General features: G+C 39.7%; 1 protein-coding gene across 1 annotated transcript; it reads right to left on the bottom strand.

The window, feature by feature from the left end:
- Window positions 1–1,366: 1,366 nt before the first annotated feature.
- Window positions 1,367–18,351, bottom strand: fshr (follicle stimulating hormone receptor). The gene is made up of 14 exons (XM_085360898.1): window positions 18,061–18,351; window positions 13,715–13,786; window positions 12,815–12,889; window positions 12,496–12,570; window positions 12,322–12,396; window positions 9,872–9,943; window positions 9,386–9,466; window positions 7,238–7,306; window positions 7,071–7,145; window positions 4,358–4,543; window positions 3,546–3,766; window positions 2,418–2,599; window positions 2,134–2,325; window positions 1,367–1,903 (listed from the first exon to the last, which is right to left on the bottom strand). The coding sequence occupies exons 1-14, from the start codon at window positions 18,249–18,251 to the stop codon at window positions 1,367–1,369; spliced, it is 2,103 nt and encodes a 700-aa protein (XP_085217024.1). The 5' UTR covers window positions 18,252–18,351.
- Between the last annotated feature and the right edge of the window lie 688 nt (window positions 18,352–19,039).

Raw genomic sequence — 19,039 nt, 5'->3', positions numbered from 1 at the left:
AATTTCATACTACATAATACTCATTTTAAAGCTTAGCTTCTTTTTATTTTGTACATTAATTGTATTTGTTTTATAAATGAACCTATTGAACAATATATCAGGAATCAAACTCATCAACAGCTGCCTCGTTAAAGAGACGAGAAAAAAATAGCCATTCTATATAAAGAGTGTGTTTACTTTAGGCACTTTGAATACATTTTGATTATATAACTTGTGAACTATTAAGCTGTTTAAGTGTAATTACAACTTTTACTTAGGTTAAGTCTAAATACTTTTTTTCCACCACTTTTCACACAATAAACTTGTAATAAAAAACACAGGGTTGCACACCAAAAATCATACCCAATAATTTCTGTCAGTTTTCTGATCTTTTTGCAAATCAAATATTTAAATTCCCCCCTCTACTGTATTCTTGGTCTCTGCCATGCCACCACATTTAAAAAATCTTGAAAATGCCCCAGTTTATGTGTCTGAATGCACTGAGCTGCTGCCATGCGATTGGCTCATTAAGTATTTGCATTACCAAGCAGCCAAACAAGTACACCTAATAAAGTGGCCAGTGAGTGTATAATTAGTTCTTTTGTGGTCATGTTTGCATGGATTGCTGCAGTGCATAGCTCAGGTAACCAAGTTTAGACACGCCACTGAACACTGTGTCTACTTTGTGCTGAATAGTCAGCTGATACTATTATGATTGAAACATGGTGATTTATGTGTAACCTTAAAGGAGAGGTGAAAACATGGTAGGTATGCATGCTTTCTCTTGGGTCTGAACTGCTCAGATTGTGGCGACATATAAATATAATTTTATAAAAAGCTTTTTGTGACTTGTACACCTCTGGTCTCATGGCCTGGAAGTCTAATCTTGACCACTTGTACATGTACATCCCTAACAGAGATCTCAGACTTGCACAGAGACAAGCATCAACTTCTTTGTTGAACTGACCCAGATCTTTATATGGAGGATCATCACTTCTGTTGAGAGCTGGGTCTCTGGATGCTATTTACTAACCGAAGCGCAGTCTTCAGTGGAAGCCTTCACTGGCTCAAGCCCAATAAACACAGAATCAGATTAGGAGCACAAACAGAAGCAAGAGCAAGAGCATTGTTTATTTTAACAATCACTGTGTTTTGCAGACTCCTGGGTCAAATTGTCAAAAATGAGTTCTCAGCTCTTTTGCCTTTCACTTGGTTGAATTTTGTGTTTTTTCTTAGATCTTTCTGGTCTAAGAAGACAGAAAAAATTTCCCAGGTAGTAATCGAAATTCATGATCTAAGGCATCATTTTAAGGAATTAGCAGCCTGTTTGTATCGATATAATATGCAATCAAGGCAAAAAGTCCATACCTGTAAATGTGGGTAAAAGTCAGCACTCTTGTTTTCCATCTAGACTTAGCGTATTGGCCAAGGAATACAAGATAACACGGCTATTCTTTGGAGAGGTCCACACTGGCTGCTGACACGAGGAACTCTCTGTCCGGTAAATCTGCGCTCGAGTCTTAAACAGCCCGAAGCGAGCTGCGAGGAGAAAGAAATCCCTTCTGAAGTTACGGGTGAAAAAGGCATATAAGAAGGGGTTGGAGCATGAGTTGATGGGGTAGAATAGCACCAACAGTAGCTTCGAGTCTGAGACGGTGATGAGAGGCAGCTTGAGGGCAGCTGAGATGGCGAAGAAAGAGATCGGAGCCATGCAGATGAAGTCTGTGAAGATGAGGACGGCCATGCGTTGAGCCACACGGGTGTCGGCGTGGGCTGGCGCTGATGAAGGCTTGCGAAAGGTGAGGTAGATGCTGAGGTAGCAGCCGCACACACAGAAGAACGCCAAGATGTTGAGGAGGAGAAGACAGACCACGTAGAACTGGGAGACCAGGGACTCAACATCCATGGGGAGGCAGATGCTCACCTGCATGAAGAAATAAAAACAATAAACAGTATTCGGGGGTCTTGACATAATTCAACAATATAAACTATCGACTGGCAGGCTAAATTAGCAGACACCTACAGTATTAGGAGTACCGGTAGTAGTAAAAGTAGTAGAGCAATAAAAGTAGAGTGATGGTTGGTTTAAGAAAGGAGTGAAGTACCACCTTGTAGTAATTGTATCAGCATGTAGTGGTGAAATTTAACACTCACTTTGCCATAGCTGCTGATCCCAACTGTGGGCAGCAGTGCAGCCAGCAAGGAGAAGATCCAGCCTATTGTCATGATGATGCAAGCGTGTCTCAGGCGAAGTTTGCGGTCAAGTCGCAGAGCATGCGTGATGGTGTGCCAGCGCTCCACGGTGATTGCTGTTAAGGTAAACACTGACAGCTCACTGGCGAACACCTGTAAATGACACACAGACATGCTACTTTACAATTCAAACACATGCTTGAATGAGCGTTGTCACTATGTGATGTGATGTGATGAATACACACCGTGAAGAAGCCTGCAGCATTGCAGCCCAAGCCCATCTGCCAGTCTATAGCATAGTTGTAGTACCGTCCACGTGTGAGCATATCCACGGTTGCAATGACTACCAGGTAGATGCCCATGCAGAGGTCAGCAAAGGCCAGGTGGCACATGAGGAATCGAGGAACAGTCAGCTTATAGCGGCTGCCTGATCACAGATAAAGAAGACAAATAAATAAATATCAGCAATAAAATCCACTTAGCAGATCCAAAGTACCAATGAGCCATAACATTAAATATTAAATGGGTGAATAACATGGTAGCAATGGCATTAGCACCTTTAATGGGGTTGTAGGATATGTTAAGCAGAAAATGGGCAGTCACTTCTTTATTTCGCTGCTTTGGAAACGTGAAATGTGGGCAAGTAAAAGGAAGTTTCCAGACAATTTGGAGTAAACTGTCATGGCTAAACAGCTGGGTTAGAGCATTTCTGAAACTGCGTGTCCTGTGAGGTGCGCCTGAGGCTTTTCGAGGCCCATGGCAAAGGATGGCTAGTCCATGTGTCTAATCCCTCAGAATGGCTACAGTTTCCCCAAAACCTATGCTGCACATGAAAGGAAAGGTTTCAGAACCCACAGGGCATCCGAGCGTATTTCACACAGATATGTGTAACTGCAGACTAATCAGAGCAGCAGAGCCACAGCTTGGGTTCCTCCTGCCTTCGCTGCTAACAACACCCAAATTCAAAATATCTCAAAATTTAAGGCTATTGTCTCAAATATTTAAATTACGCATCTCAAGGTTTTGACTTACTAACTAAAACTTCTGAGTAAGTCAAACGTTTGAGATACCTAATTCAGAAAATGGAGTTAATAGCCAAAAATGTTAAATTATAGCCAAATAAAGTGGCAGAAACACGCTTTCATACATTTTGGTTAAGTTTCGGGGAAAAAGTCTTTGGTCAGGTTTCAGGAAATGGTCTCTGATAAAATAGATTAACTGAGAAGGTAAACAATGTATTAAAAAGTTTTCCTGGGTTTACTTTAAACCAGAAAGGCCTGAAGATCTGTCAGTTCCAGTGATGGAGCTGGAGAAATATTTATTTAGGTGTTCTAGACATAAATATCCAAATACCTTTTAATTACATAACATACCTAATAATACAAGGAGAACTACTGTGTTGCCCAGCAGGGCAAGGACAGAGATGATCCAGATGAGGATGCGTAAGGGGGCAGCAGACATTATATCTTCACAGGGGTTGAAGTCATCAGGGGCTGGGCTGCAGGTGATGAAGGTGGAGTTGGAGCAGTGTTCCCTGAAGAAGTGCAGGTTATTTTTAGCCTCGGGGTTGTCGCACAGTGAGTGCCATCCCGATCTAGTACACAACAATACACACAAAGTGGACAACACAGGAACAAAGTAAATGAGTTTTGTTTCAGCAACTGCTTGAGCTGTTGACTCAGTGGCATTTAACCAGAAATGGACAAATAGGATTTTGAAAAGACCATAAAACAAACCAACCCACACATTTGTGTACGTCCATGTAAGGGCTCATCCCAGTGTCTCCCAACATTTTCCTGGCATGCCTCACTTCAAAAGGCAAAAATGCTTCACGCCTAACAGCCCACATTATTATTTATGATCCAAAACAGCATCAAAAATCTTGTTTGTTATATTTTCGCTTACAAAAGAAAATCAAATTAAATTTAGTTTCACTTCATAGCTTTTTTCCCAGCCTTTTTGTAGTCTTTATACCCCACAGTGAGAGAGCCACTGGATTGAAGCGACTGAATATAAGCTTCACAGACAGTTCACACTGTAGTGCCACATTTAATAAACAGTAAGAGTGGTTTCAATCCTACCAGGTAACTCTTTGCAACAAAGTGAAGAAGCAACTTCCCCCAAATCTCATACAATTTCCAAAAAAACATCTTCAGGTGTCTTTTGACTGGCAGAGCACGCGTACCTGTTTCGGTGCATGTTCAGGAAGGCGCAGCAGTGTGATGGGTATGTCAGCTTTGCCTGGCGCAGTTTGGTAAAGAGCTGAAGAGGAGGAAGTTCTTTCAGGTTGAAGGCTGACTCGGCGATCAGCCTCTTGAGGCCTCCAAGGATCGAGTCTGGCAAAGAGGCAAGGGCTGTTTCAGAGATGTCTCTGCAGAAGCAAGCGGAGAAAAAAAGTGAGTTAAAATTTTATTTCCGGAATCAATAGCATGCTTAAATGGACAGTTCACCCCCAAGAAGCAAACAGACATACTTTTCCTCTGGGCTCTAGTGGTATTTATTGAAGTAATTCTTTTGGTGTGAGCTGCTTGGTTTTGAAGACATTTCTGGTCAAAATTTCTGTCATTTCTCGAACGTAATAGAGTCTTTCTTTGAGGTAGTTAAATTGTCTACAAACAAACTTTTAAAAACTCAACAAACCTTGTTTTCTTTCTACTCTACTCAAAGACCACATCTCAAAAACCAGAGCTCAACTGATGAACATAGAAAATAGTGACTGCCCCCCAAGAGTTCAAAGGTTGGTGGTGGAGGAGATGGATAAAATGCCCTAGATAACCTACGCAAGGTTGACATGGCCTGAAAGGGAAATTAACATATCACAAGGACTTTAAAGAGTAGGTCCTGGCAGAGATAACCAAGAAGAAATAAGACATAACATAAGAGAGTGGACCTTCTTTGGGGAACTTACATAAAGGCCTTATCACCTGGTGGAAGATGGGATTTCCCTGTAATGAGGGGCATGTTCACATTATAAGACATAATGATAAACCTTAATGGCCTCCATTCACGATTGAGCTGTAATGGAAGCAGCAGAAAGCAAACAGTTCCTCCTGCTCACAGGAAGCTTTGTCAATATGTTTTTGTTGTTGAGTAACCTGGCCATGTTTTGGGAAAGAGACATTTTTTCTTGGTATTTTTAAGCCTTTTTCTGCCTTTATTGGACACCAAAGCTAGGAGAGAGAGTAGGAGAAAACATGCGACAAAGGGCCTTGAGTTGAATTTTAACTCGTGCCACTGCATTTACGATTTCGTCTCCTGGTGTCTTAAAATTTTTACAGAGTGGTCTTCAGCAACAAGTTTCCAGGCTTTCAGAAGGACTTTCAGTCTTTCTTTGGACATTGGCTGCTTTTTCACTCAGTTTCAGTCCGATCCTCGAAACTTACCATTTTCACAAGGAAACTTGGGTTGTTTTGTTCAACTACTGAACACTCAGCTATGAATCATTCAAGTATAAAAATAGCACCTAACTCAAGTGATTAACTAGTGCCGTGTCTATACATAACAAAAATCTCAGCGAAGAACCAGTTCTAAATTGTATCTTTAGGCACTTTGTTACAAGCAGCCTGTCACAGAAACACATCATTTGTTCCAATTTCTTCAACTGAATATACCAGAAATACTAAAATAATACCGCAGTTTGACAGGCATAAAATACATTTTTTTTAGCCAAGGTGATTCCCTAAGAGCTGTTAGCCAAAAGCTTGGCAAATCATGTTATTGTGTTCAATGTGTTGAAAAATGAGGGAAACTGGACAAGTGGAGGAGAAAAGAAGAAGTAGCAGCCCCTAAAACTATCGACAGCAGATGAACAACAACATTTGAACTTCCTGTCCATAAGAAATGGGAGGAAAAAAATCCAGCAAAGACGTGACACAGGGCCTGAGAGACGCATCAGGCCCTTCAGCTTATCCATCTGCTGTTCACTGAAGGCTCATGAGAAATGCTCTCAGTGAAAGGATGGCTGTCAAGAAGCCCTTCTTAAGGAAGCAAAACAGGAAGAAAAGGCTGAGGCATGCCAGATTACACAAGAACTGGACTGAAAATCAGTGTGGATGGGTCTTATGGAGTGATGAATCTGAAGGTGAAATTTCTGGTGCAAATCGTTATCACAGTGTGCGGGTTAGGTCAGGACAAACTCTCTCTCACTTGCGTTCTACACTGTTTTAAAGAATCGCTGCATCCATTTACAATTTTCACTCTAAAATATAAGATTTCTGCACAGTACTATAATATTTTTTATGGTTTAAGCACCGCAAGGCAAGTGTCTTTCAGTTCTGTCACATGTAAGTGAAGGCAAACAGTTCTACAGCTAATATCTCCAAAGCTGGGAAACCCACACCAAAACAATCTAGATGGATAAATGTCACCACAGCCCAGAGGAAAAATGCATTAATTTAATTTAGGGGTGAACTGCCTTTTTAACAGATTCTTCTCTTCCCCTTAGTGTGCTGTCTGTAATAGAGATTTGATCAGTTCATAAAATATAAATTTTCATGAAATGCACTTGGATTTAAGAGAAGTGCCAGCTGAATAAAAAAAAAGAAAAGAAAGAAGCTGAAGAGAAGCTACTGTTTGATTGCCAAGTGACTGCCAGGGAGTGAAGGAAAAAAACATCACAGTGATGATAGTCCAAAAGAATAACAAATAATTTGTCTGATTCTTACTTCAGTAGACATGTCTCTTTGTTAGGGGAATAAACAGAAATCTCCATTTCCAGGTAGAGTCCATCATGTTCACCTGACCCTAAACTATTTTTAATCTTAGATCTGTAAAGATTTTCCAAGTCTGTGCAGATATCATCTCCCACCCCCTGCTTTCTCCAACATTCTGACTTTAATAAGGTATGATGAGCAGGGTGAATCATTTAGGCATGAGTTACTGTTGAATGTCATGCTTACAGTACCACCAACTCACTGGAACCCACAAAGGCACTGGGACTGATGTGAGTAAGCTGTCGGTTGCCTCTTAGGAACCTGAGAGCAAGGGAGAAAGAGAGAGTGGAGTTAAATGTGTATGTTTTTTTTTAAATCTTCTGTTTGTAATTGTGTCTCTGCCTGTGACTCACAATCTGTGCATCTTTGTTCCGTTGAAGGCGTCACTTGCCACCTCCTTGATGCCATTTCTGGTGAGCCGTCTGTCATTAGAAAGGGAAGCCAAATTACAGTCATGTGGCTCCAACACAGAACATTTCCAACTGTAAACTTACTTAGCTATCAATGCCAATTTTAGTGTTTGCACTTCTTTTGTTCTCAGTGAGTAAAGCTGTACAAATACAAAGAGTTTTAGTGCAACACTGAGTAAAGCGTTGATATGATTGTGTCGCCTTCTACTGCCTCTTCTGCTTCCTACTTTTCTTCTGTATTTAACAGTATGGATCTCAGACGCTGCCATCAAAATGTTTTGTTGGAAGGATCCTGCATTTATGGAAAAAAAATCCAGCTTCTTCTTGCTGAGTGCTGATTGCATCCTTTTATCCATCTCTATTAATTTACAGCCAGCAGCCTTCTGGATTACTATAGCACAAAGTCTGGTAGGAAAAAAAGATAATAATAACAACTAGCCCGGCACTGCTGACTGAATTGGAGAACATCGAGTTCTGTAGATAAAAGCTGCACAAACAAAGATGGTTTTGTTCGCTTTTTTACCGCGCAGTCACAGAATAATAAACTTGCTTTGAAGTCTGGGTGCAGAGAGTCACAGCCTACCAATGATGGCCCTGAAGCTTTGAATTTGAACGAATATTTATTTATCAGACACAGAATTTAAAGTAGACTTTTTGCTCTTCATAAGCTGAAGACTATGCAGTTTGATTCCCAGTTATCAGAGTTCATAAGAGGTAACTGGGACTGCAGAGTGCATTTATTCCTGTAGGAATGATGAGTGAGTGGCATTTAGTGATACATACTTACATATTTTACATGTAAAAGCAAATTTGACATTTATTTCCTTCAACTGGTACCACCCTTTCTGAATTAGCTTAGTACAAAGCCTGGAAGGAAATAATAATAATGATAACTAGCCTGGCACAATTCAAAGGTTTAAAAAATCCACCTACTCCCTCCTGTAAGACTCATTAGTTAACACATTATATTGTTTTTTTGAAAGTGTAAAAAAAAAAAACCCCAAATCAAAACCGTTTTACACGAGGTTATGTGCCAGACTATTTGTTGGATAGGTAGAGTAACTTCCTGACTGCCCGATAAGCTACTTAAAGCCAAGAAATAGTCAGACATATCATCCCTGTAAAACCACAAGAGCTGAACAAATACAATTTTTATTAGTAGATAAATTATAAATTAAGTTATACAGTAAATTATACAGAAATGTGGCTCCACTGCTGTCTCCTATGTTAAGCTAACGTTTAAGCTAACCTATTGCTGGCTAAAGCTCCTGGTGATTTAGGCACATTAAACAAACAGCTAAACTACTGCTACAAGTAAAAGTGCTGTCAGCAAAGGTTTTTAAAATCAAAAAGGTCACACTGGCTTCAGTAATACGGGATTGATATCAATAATTCATTAGCAATTAAGCTGCATCTTCACTACTGGAACCTGTCATGGTTGAACTAATGCTAACTCAAATTTTCGATCTGTACCTACCAAATGACTGCTAACAAAGTTTTCGTAGGACTCTCTGAAGTCCTGTTAAAAATTAAACACTAAAACTAAACTCCCCAGAATTTGGTGGCTTGTAGAATCACCTTGAGTAGCATAACTTTGGTAAGTTGTTTCTGTATGACTTTATCGGTCTCTTACATCATTGTGGAGAACCTTTGGCTCACTCTTCTGTACAACATTGCTCTATTAGTATGTGGGTTGATTTAAAATCTTAATTTTTAAACTAGCAGCAGTTTTTTTTACAGATGAAAATGATTGAGTGAAAGCATCAAGAAGCCTTAAATAGAGGTAATTAATTACTGCTATCTCAAAATTACACTAATGCTTTCATTTTTTTTTTCAAAGAAAACAATCTGTGACATATGCAAAAAGCAAAAAAATGTAATTTTATGTTAGATTAATGATCTGCAGCTGAAAAGGAAAGCACAAAAATTTATAAAAGGCAATAAAAGTATGAGTATGAAACATAGAAAAAAAGGAGAAACTCAGTGAAGAGGGCAAAGAGCATTTCGTGGAACATTCATCACTGTGCATGTAATGCCCACTTGGATCTGTGAGGGTGATGTGTTTCTAAAAAAGAAAGATGAATCGCTTACATCTCTGCAATGGTTTGAGTGCAGAGGCCTCTGAAGGCATTGGCAGGGACTCTCTTTATGTGGCTGTTGTCCTGAAGATCCCTAAGCAGTACAAAGAACAAAAACTTTAAGATAAATGACCACTATTGCTAAGTAAGTGGTAGAAATACATTTTTTAGTGGAAAACCCCCCCAAAACAGCAGAAGGTGTAAAACATTAGGAAGCCTTCAGCAGTGCCTGTCTAATCCACTGTCTTTTTGAAGATGACAGATGTCAGTTGGGAGACAGTTTGAATATGGATTTTTAAAGGATGACGGCTAGGGACAGATGGTGCGTGTTCCTGATAGTCTGTTTGGTAAGAACTGCTGAATTCTTACTGCAGTAATATATGATTAGTGGTGTGATTTCTTATGGGAGTATTTAATTCTGTATGCATATAATAGCCTATAAATTCACATGTGGAGGCGTGTATATGAGATCGTTTTTTGTAATTGTACTGAGACCTACAGCAGAAAGCAGGCGGTGGAATGGATCTTGGAGAAGTCTGGAAAAATCCTGAGCCCGGTGTTGGAGATAGTCCTGTGATGTAAAAGTAAAGGTTTAACCAGAACATGTTACTAAATTGTAACCTCTGAAAAGCAGACACTAAGCAGGGAGTAGCAGTGATAAAATCACATACACTGTCTCATCCATTGTAATAAATTAGATTAAAAAATAACAAAGACATACTGATGTCTGATGTGTCTGCCATCCTAACATAACTTAAAGACGATTCTCGGGAATCTCATTGTTGGTGCAAAAATGCCATTTTATGTTCGTTGCTCTGTGTGCTATCATTGGCATTTTTAAAAAATTCAGTAATAAAAATGGGGACAAATTATGTGTTTTTGTGGCAGCTAGTAACAAATTGCCTAAAAATACAACTCTAGTTTCTCCCCCAAGTTAGGTGAATTTTTCATGCTTATGATTCATATTTTAGCATTACGTGGAGAAACTAATGGAGAAACTTTCTACTAATAACAAAAGTGTAACGTATCCATTGCTTCCTCCCACATTTTCACTGCAGAAACTCTGATATAATTGTGACACTTCACATCAGTCTGTCATGAAAACATTTGCTCCTCTCAGGGGGCGCTGAGCTACAACTGCTGAGTAGCCTGGCTTATTAACCAGCCAGGTAGCTAATTATACTAAATATATCTCTGAGTCACTCCATGTTGATAAGTGATTTTAAGTCTGAACCAGCTAATTGGATGTCAACATTATGAAGACCCTTTAAAGTTTGAGAACTCCTGGATTAAAGGTTAGGGTTCGGGCTACGATGAATCACAGATTTGTGCATGAAATATTCATATTCATGGTTTATGCACAGATTGGTGCATAGGCACCGTTTACCAATGAGGTCCAACGTGTTTTTGTAATGTAGGCCATTTGTTGTGTTTCGGTCCCTGCTATATTTGTGGGTTATATTATGTTTCTTTGTGCATGTAGTTTCTCCTGCTTTCTGTGTTCTCCTGTTGCTCCTATCACGTTTAGTCGTAGCCCTCATGTCTAATTGTCTCTTGTTTACATCCTGTTTTATGTTTGGTTTTACTTCCTACGTTTACCTCTTTTTGTGATTGTTTGCCATTCGGCCATCAGACTGTCTGATTGTTTTCATCTGTTTAATAACCAACTGGAAACCAGCTGTTACCCCTATCTGTGTGTGTGTATGTATATGTAGTGTTTCCTTGGTCTTTGTCTTTGATTGTCAGTCAGTGACTTCTGATTTGATTTCTCGTGTTTCCTTTAGTGGATCAGGAAACAGGATCAGCCATTTAAAATATTCTAAATCAGGTGTAGGCGCCTATACAGCCAATTTAAAATCTTTTAAAATCACCCATTAACCGGTGTACAATTTCAATCCCAGGACGTTCTTGCTGTGAGGCAAGAATTACTTTCATATAGTCAAGTAATACCTGTGAGCCAAAAGCTCAGGCTTCAGGCTGCTCCGACAGTTTTTTTTCTACTTTTGGCTCTGTGTGATGTTAAAGAGGGCCAGAATTCCTATTATGATCCTCTTACACAGGTCTGGCTCTAAGTCTAAAGAAGGGGTCCCCAATCCCAGTCCATGAGGGCCAGTGTCCCTGTAGGTTTTAGATCTCACCCTGGGTCAACACACCTGAATCACATGATTAGTTCATTACCAGGCCTCTGAAGAACTTCAAGACATGCTGAGGAGGTAATTTATCCATTTAAATCAGCTGTGATGGATCAAGGACACATCTAAAACCTGCAGGGACACCGGCCCTCGTGGACTGGGATTGGGGACCCCTGGTCTAGAGCCTCACCCACCTGCTCATAGAAGATGAAATGGATTATTTCCATGGGCTGCATAAAGGCCCAGCATAAGATGAATAAGGAGTATTTTGAACTGCAAATTTTGCAAAGCTATATTAACAATATGGAGCCGTAAACAAGCATAATAACACCCCCACGACCCCCAAGGAAAATATTTGAAAACAAACTAAACTTGCACTAAGGTGGCCCTCTTTAAAAAAGCAATCGCTTTATTTTTTTCCATCGCAGATTTCTGTTTATGTGTCCCAGTTTTCACAAATTGGGACAAACAGTAACAGTTAAGAATGTCTGTAAGGGATTTGAGCGCTGCAGTGTTCTTTATAAACTGCTACTTTGAGATTGTTTCAAAAGACATAAAATAATACTTTTTTGTTTGCAACAAATTAAAGTAGCAGTCATGAAATGGCCTTTAAGTCATTTTGTGGAAAAAAAGACTTTCCCCCCCCCATGTTGGGGATGAAGGGTGACACCGGGGAGCCAAGCTCATTAAAAAATAATGTCTTTGATCATTTGCGGGCCATCAGAAGTAGGGCTGTCACCCGTGACCTATTTTGGACTCACAATCAGTTTTGAGAGACAAACTGTGGTAGAAATGTGAACTCTCACTGAGTACTCACAAGAACCGTAGTCTTGCCATGTTCCTGAATGCATCGGGGTGGATGGAACTCAGGTGTTTTGACTTTGTTATGATTCTGAAAGAAACATATTTCAGTCAGATTCTCATTAATATAAATGACTGGTTTGCAATTACGGGGTTTCACAGGTGCTATTATCCTGCCAGTTATACTTACATCTCACTGAGTTCAGGGAGGTCGGAGAAAGCAAAAGCCCCGATATTCCTCAGAGCAGCATTTTTAGATATTAAACTGAGGGAAACACACGAATATGAAATATATTTTAAAAAATCATGTGGTCTATTATTCATTCACACTCATTCTTTGGAGTCTTTTTTTGTCTCCGCCACCCCTCGGATGCTTAACTTCTCAACTATTTGGGTGATCTTCCTCAGAGGCCAGAGCTCTTCATGTTCCATTACAAAGACTAAACACAAACATGTAGGATAAAATCTGTTTTATGCAGTCAGCGGCTTTTAGTAATCAGTATACTCACATTTTGGTGAGCTGAGGGAGGCCAGAAAAGGCAAAAGCACCGATACTCTCCAGCATGTCGTTCTCGGATATGGTCCTGTAGTTGGCAGTAATGATGAGTAAAAGAAGAAGTAAAGAATTTAAAAGTTATTATAGGAGGGGTTTTTGTAATCGATGTCTCAAATCAGACAGAATCCTCGGATTTTTCCTGTAAAGTTATTAAAAAATAAAAACAAACTTTGGGTGTAGGACACACCCAGGTTAAATATATGTGCAAAACACAGTTTCTATTTGCAATTCCTATGGTTTTAAAATCAATAAGTCTCTTAAATAAACTCTGCAGATGAATCATGAAAATCACAACAGAGGCAACTAAAAAGTTCAATCTATTATCAAACATTTTTTAACTTGTGATTGCTTTCTTTTACACTTTAACATGTAAGAGTCAGCACCTGCAACTATTTTCACTTTTGAAGCTGAACAACTGATCCTTGCTTGAGCAATATTTTAATCACTACTAATTAAAATGATTCATAGCAGCAGAAAAAAAGAACAATTTAATTTGAAATCACTGTTTGCTAATTATAAAAGTTTATTGTAGAAATATATTTATGTAGAAAGCAAAGTGATAACGTAATTGGCACCGTGTACAAATTGTCACATGAGTACAAAATCAATATCTATAACTCCAGCTCTTGTTAAATATGAATGTGGACCAAAGTGATTTTATTCATTCAATAAAAAAAAATTGATCCCCAATATGGAGATCAATTGTTTTATTGAATGAATACAGTGGCATTCCTGGAATGCCACTGAATTATTCCCCGTCTGTTTGGATGATCCATATCTCGTGTGTTTTGACCTCCTCAGCACATTATGCTCCGCATCGAAGAACAAACATAATCGACAGGCGCACACTTACAGTTCCATTAGGTGCTGGAGGCTGGAGAAGGCGCCCTGCTGAATCTCTCTGATCTGCGTCTGCTTAACTTCCCTGTTGATGCAGAAACAGCCACTCACATCAGGTTTCAGCACTTCACACTGATCACAAGGCTCGCAGGGGCTTTGTGTGCACACTGACCACTGAAGAAGGTCAGTTACTCAGTCACGATGAGATTTTTTTTCTTTTCATGTGTGAAACAAAATATATGTGAAGAAAGTCTACACGAGTTCCCAAGCTCTTTGCATGTGGTCTTGCATACTTGCAGCATACTTACTGCATACTTGCAAATATCCCCACTGTTCCCGAGCCTTGACCTTCGAGCAAAATATAGAGCAGAAGAGAACACACGCATGGCCTCCTGGGAGATCGCAGCGCATCTCTAGGGATGTTTGCTTCTTCTGCCACAAGTGTGTCCTTGTCTTGAGTGTGTGTCAGCTGTATTTACTCATAGGCTATGTTTTTTTGTTCTGTTTTTTTGGAAAGATAGATTGTGTAAGGAGAAACTGCTCGTGTGTACGTTTCGATAGAAGTTTGAATAAATGCTTAGGGTGATTCTAATCTTCACCTCACCCTGTCTCTTTCTCTGGAAGGCCTTGAGATTCTTTGCAAATGTTTAAGCAGCCAAAGCAAAAGGTCACTGTTTACTATGAGTGGCATCACCCTCAGATCTGCATGAGACACCTAAATCAATCATGTCACCTTTAATCAAGCACTACAGGTTAAAGTGACACTATGAAAGTAGAAATAACTTTACCTAGGGCTGTTTGATATAACGATATATATCGGATGACAATATAAAAACGTCTAAGTTTCATTTTACGCTATCGTTTGTTTCGTGGTGTTGTAAAATAAACTGTTTACGGCAATATTTTTTCATCGTTTTGATGGTCACTGTAGTGGCTATATTAATTTCTTAAAGTTCTCTCTTTCTCTTATATTTTATATAACCACAGGGACGGACAAGCGCCTGTTTTTATTTGTTGTCGTTAGCAACAACGACTGTAACAGCATCGCGTGTCCGCTTGTTTATGTTCCACATAAACCTTTCACAATAAAGCTCAAGATCCTGTTGAGACTTTTCAAAATAAACTGAATCACGTGAAAGAGCAGATTATTTACAGATGAGAATTAAAAAAGAGCCGCCAGGTCCTAAAAAATAAACCTTAGACTCAAACATTAGAACAGGCTTTTCCCCGCAATACTCACAAAGAAAACTGTGGCCTTTACAACTTATGTCTAAAAATGTATAGTTTCATGCATCGGTTAAAACACTCGACTCCAGCTACATGACGCACAGCTGGAACACTTCCCGCAAGTCGAGCTGCCCGAGATTCACAGAATTTACAGAAAATGTTACATTTTTGTGATTTATATCGTTATCGGACGATAGAATTCTTATATCGGGATATGAGATTTTGGTCATATCGCACAGCCCTAACTTTACCTGAGGCTTGGATTTCTCTACACTAAAGATGGGAACTTTGCTCATTTTCCTGGTACCAAAATCATGAATGAATGTCTTGATTGCTTAATCTGTATTAAAAAAAATGTACAAACAGGACTTTATCATAACTGGGCAACAGCTAAGGCAATCATCGTGTTATAGTGCAGACAACACAATGCGCAATCCTTCGACAGTTTCATCCTGTATTCTGCTGATTGATAACAGTAACACACAAAGTAGCATAAGAAAAAGAAAAAGACTGCAAGCTCATAACCCAGACTGTCCTGGTGGGAAGCTCTGACTTTTAAACCCTTCATTTTGTTTGTTTACAAGAAAACTCAGCGGGGGGTCTTTAACCTGTGGCTACCTGCTCAGTGGCCAACAATAGTAAGTAGCTGCTGCTGCGCTACAAGGTGCCGAGGATGAGCAGAAAAACTTTGCATGCATTTCCCCGAATCACTAAATGTTTAATGAAACCAACCGAGTCAAGTTGAGAGCAAAACTGAACCACTGGTCCAGGCAGATGAGCGAGGATTAGACAGGAACGTCCGGATGATTATGCACGTTCACGGATGAGATTCAAATTTGTAAACATTTCATAGCTACTGTATAGCTTTACAGTTTTTTCTGAATGCTTAAACCCTAACTGTGATTCCTGTAGCACAATCTCTAAAACTATTCAGACTTATAGCAAAACCACTCACTGAGTTTGCAAAACTAAAAGCACAAAAACTGCTTTGCACTCAGTTTGCAATTTTGTAACACACACTTTGCAAAACTGTAGGCACAATTCACTGCACAACACTCAATTACCAAATTTCCAACACACTCCTAGCAAAAGTATACACATGTATGGCTATCATTAACACTAATTTGCCAACTGTCTGGCACACTTTCACATGTCAAAACTTTCTTAGATAATTAGTTCACTTTGCAATCAGCCTAAGCACTATAATACAGGTAAGCTGTGTGTGCGGAGTACAATGGAGGGAGCAGAAAGAGTGAGAAGTAGAGGAGGAAGAGGACGTGGAGGTGAAGAAGTAGGATGAAGAGGACGACAAGGACAAGGAGGAGCAAGAGGAAGACGAGGAGGGGGGAGAGGAAGATGAGGAGGGGGGAGAGGAAGGGTAGGAAGAGTAAGAAATAGAATTGCTGATGACATCAGAGCTACAATAGTGGACCATGTAATCAACCGTGGAATGACCCTGAGGGTAGCTGGCCAACGGGTCCAGCCTAACTCGAGCCGCTACACTGTAGCAAGTACCATAAGGACATCTTGAAATGAGAATCGGTTAGTACAGTCACTTCGCACAAAGACTTGTAGCACTGCCATATGCCAATGAGAAACACACCAATACCACTGATGTAAAAATACTGAAATTGTTACTTTACAGAATTGCTAGATGACCAGATGCTGGGGGCAGAGGAAGCATGTTCACTGCAGACCAAGTAACCCATATAGTCATTATGGCGATTGCAAATAATCCTATACTTGGAAATAAACACTTGTGTTTGTTTTGATGTGTTTCAAGTACACCAGTACTTGAAGTTTGGATCCCTCTATGCTTATGGATCTATGACAGAAGTATGAGCTCAAACTGACATAGCCTACCTTGTGCACAGAGAAAGCAAAAGCCAGATGTGTTTTGTATTCATACCATCAGTGTGCAGTTGGCGCATTGTGTGCTTAGGAGATGATGGCTTGTGTGTACTGTTTGATACGGAAACACCATTTTTACGAAGGTGTGAAGAGTTAATCTAGCTGTGTTTGCTTTTGCAAGAGAACTACAATGTTTTGATGATTGGGTGACAGGTTTTCTTATTTGTGTGAAGAGTTTTGCAAAATTAGCCAATGGTTACAAAAAATGTGCTTAAGCAATCAGAAAAAACTGTAATATGGTGAATGGGTGGTGGGATTTATAGACACATTTGCTGCTCCACTCGCATGTCAGTTTGAGGGATGTCGCCAATTATACAAATTAAAGTTGCTCCACATAAGGAAATCAGCTCAGACTACAAAACAGCAGAAGCTATAATTTATGTACTTTGTGGTTGTTCAGGTTTAAAGTTTCAGGCTTTCTTGAAAGCAAACTTTCAAGCTACAGAAAGAAAAAAAACTCGAATTACATCACTGGGTCTATTTTAAACTTAATGTGTGGAGCGTGAGAGATGCGGGTACTCAAAAAGGAATGAAAAACTTTTAAGCTGCATTATTGAATATCTGGGATCATGTATTTAGTAAAGCTTGGTAAAGACAGAAAGGTATCTTTTTGGCTCTGCTGGTTTGGACTTGACTATTCCTTAGTTTTTCTAGCTCTTGTGAGTCTCAAAGAAAGAAAAGTGTAAGCATGCTATCAAATACTGCCTGCAAACAATTACCAGAAAAGAATGGTGATCAGGTGATAGGTAGACTTCATTTAGAGGGGAGGGGGAATAATGTAATCCGAGGAAAACTGGTACATACATCTCCTTAAAAACAGTAAACAGAATGGGGAATAAAATCTATTAACATGTGTGACACTCCATTGAAGGCTTTCTATGGGCTTTTCTAATTTTCAGGGGATTTATATGAATTTTTCACCACTCTAGCAGTGTTACACTTTAAATATTACATCACATTAATTTAATTCATTTAAATGAATAGTGTGCTTCTTTAAAATCAGGATGAAACACAAAGAAAAATAACAAACAGCTGACAGTATCATACAGTAAAGTTTCATTCCGCACAGCGCTGTATTATAATGTTACATTGATGATGATTAGGCATGGTAGCTTAATATAATCTAACAATGATGGCAAAAAAAGTAAACATCTGGATCCACAACCAGTGGATCCTTTTGTGTGTGAGTCTCTGTGTGCTTGTGTGTTTGTGTGTACTCACAGGCACTGGGCGCTGGAGATGTTGGAGGGAAACGCCGTGACTCCAAACATGACCTGGCAAGACGGGCACGAGGTTTGTTTGGCCAAACTGGGATGAAATCCAGGTCTAATGTCCATTTCAGAGCCGCGCGCCGAGGCTGCTGCCGTCTTTATCGTAACGATCAGCAGCATCATTAGTGTCATTACCAACATCACTTCAGTCTGCCAGGGTCCACAGAGTGGTTTCACTTTTCTAGTTTGTCTTCTTTTTGTGTCTTTTACTCTGATATTGTCTCTGGTCCACGCTCCACATTTGATATGAACGCTTTTACCTGTCTGTCCGCTCGGGGGTTCAGCGCCAGGTCAGTTAGAGAGAAATGTGAGGTGTTTTGGTATTTTCTGTCATGCAGTAGTGAATGCTGGGGGCGTGTGAAAAGCTCATGGGAGTATGAGGATGTAGGAGGTCTCAGCTGGGTGGAGTTATGTGTGTTTTTCTACTGTGTAACAACTTCCAGAACAGAGCATACGTCTTGATAAGATATAAATGACTGGTGTTCTATGAGCTGAGACTGCAAGAGAAGAATAAGTGTAGTGATGCGCTGTGAAAAACTGTGCAGTCCTCTTCCTTCTGTGAATGTGTATTTTCTTTTTCCTGTCCTATTATGTCAAATGTAGGTAAAGATCCCTTTAATAAGATCAAAAAAATAATATTTAACCTCATTGTTGGCTGTCGTGCATCTGCAAGCTTCTGTGCAACCCAACTCCACACCACTTCATTGTATATTTTCTGCATCTGACTTATCATCCCTGTTTCCCTGAGTGCCTGCGCTCATCTGTGTTGAGGTTTTGTTGCTCCTCTTGCCACCCCTGGCTTTTCATGTATACGCATGGAAAAGCGTTCAGGTTCCTGAACAGAAGAGTGCCACAAATATTAATGACTGCAGATGGAAATTTCAGTTTTCCTTTGAGTCATCTGGTCCTGCCTAAAAAGCTTCAGTGCA

This window comes from Diplotaxodon limnothrissa, linkage group LG8 (genome assembly GCF_057381915.1).
Source record: "Diplotaxodon limnothrissa isolate DT_005_m linkage group LG8, D_limnothrissa_male_GT1.1, whole genome shotgun sequence".
NCBI classification, from domain to species: domain Eukaryota; kingdom Metazoa; phylum Chordata; class Actinopteri; order Cichliformes; family Cichlidae; genus Diplotaxodon; species Diplotaxodon limnothrissa.
Note: the sequence above shows the minus strand (reverse complement) of the source record. Positions and strands in the feature narration are given on the sequence as shown.

Bases quoted from the DNA above. Each gene is read 5' to 3' on its own strand.
- fshr (XM_085360898.1), bottom strand. From the start codon at position 18,251: ATGTTGGTAATGACACTAATGATGCTGCTGATCGTTACGATAAAGACG. The intron at 9,944-12,321 runs GTGAGTACTCAG...TTTACATCACAG, and splicing joins ATGGCAAGACTACGGTTCTT to GACTATCTCCAACACCGGGC. The intron at 2,326-2,417 runs GTGTGTATTCAT...TGTCATTTACAG, and splicing joins ATGCTGCAGGCTTCTTCACG to GTGTTCGCCAGTGAGCTGTC.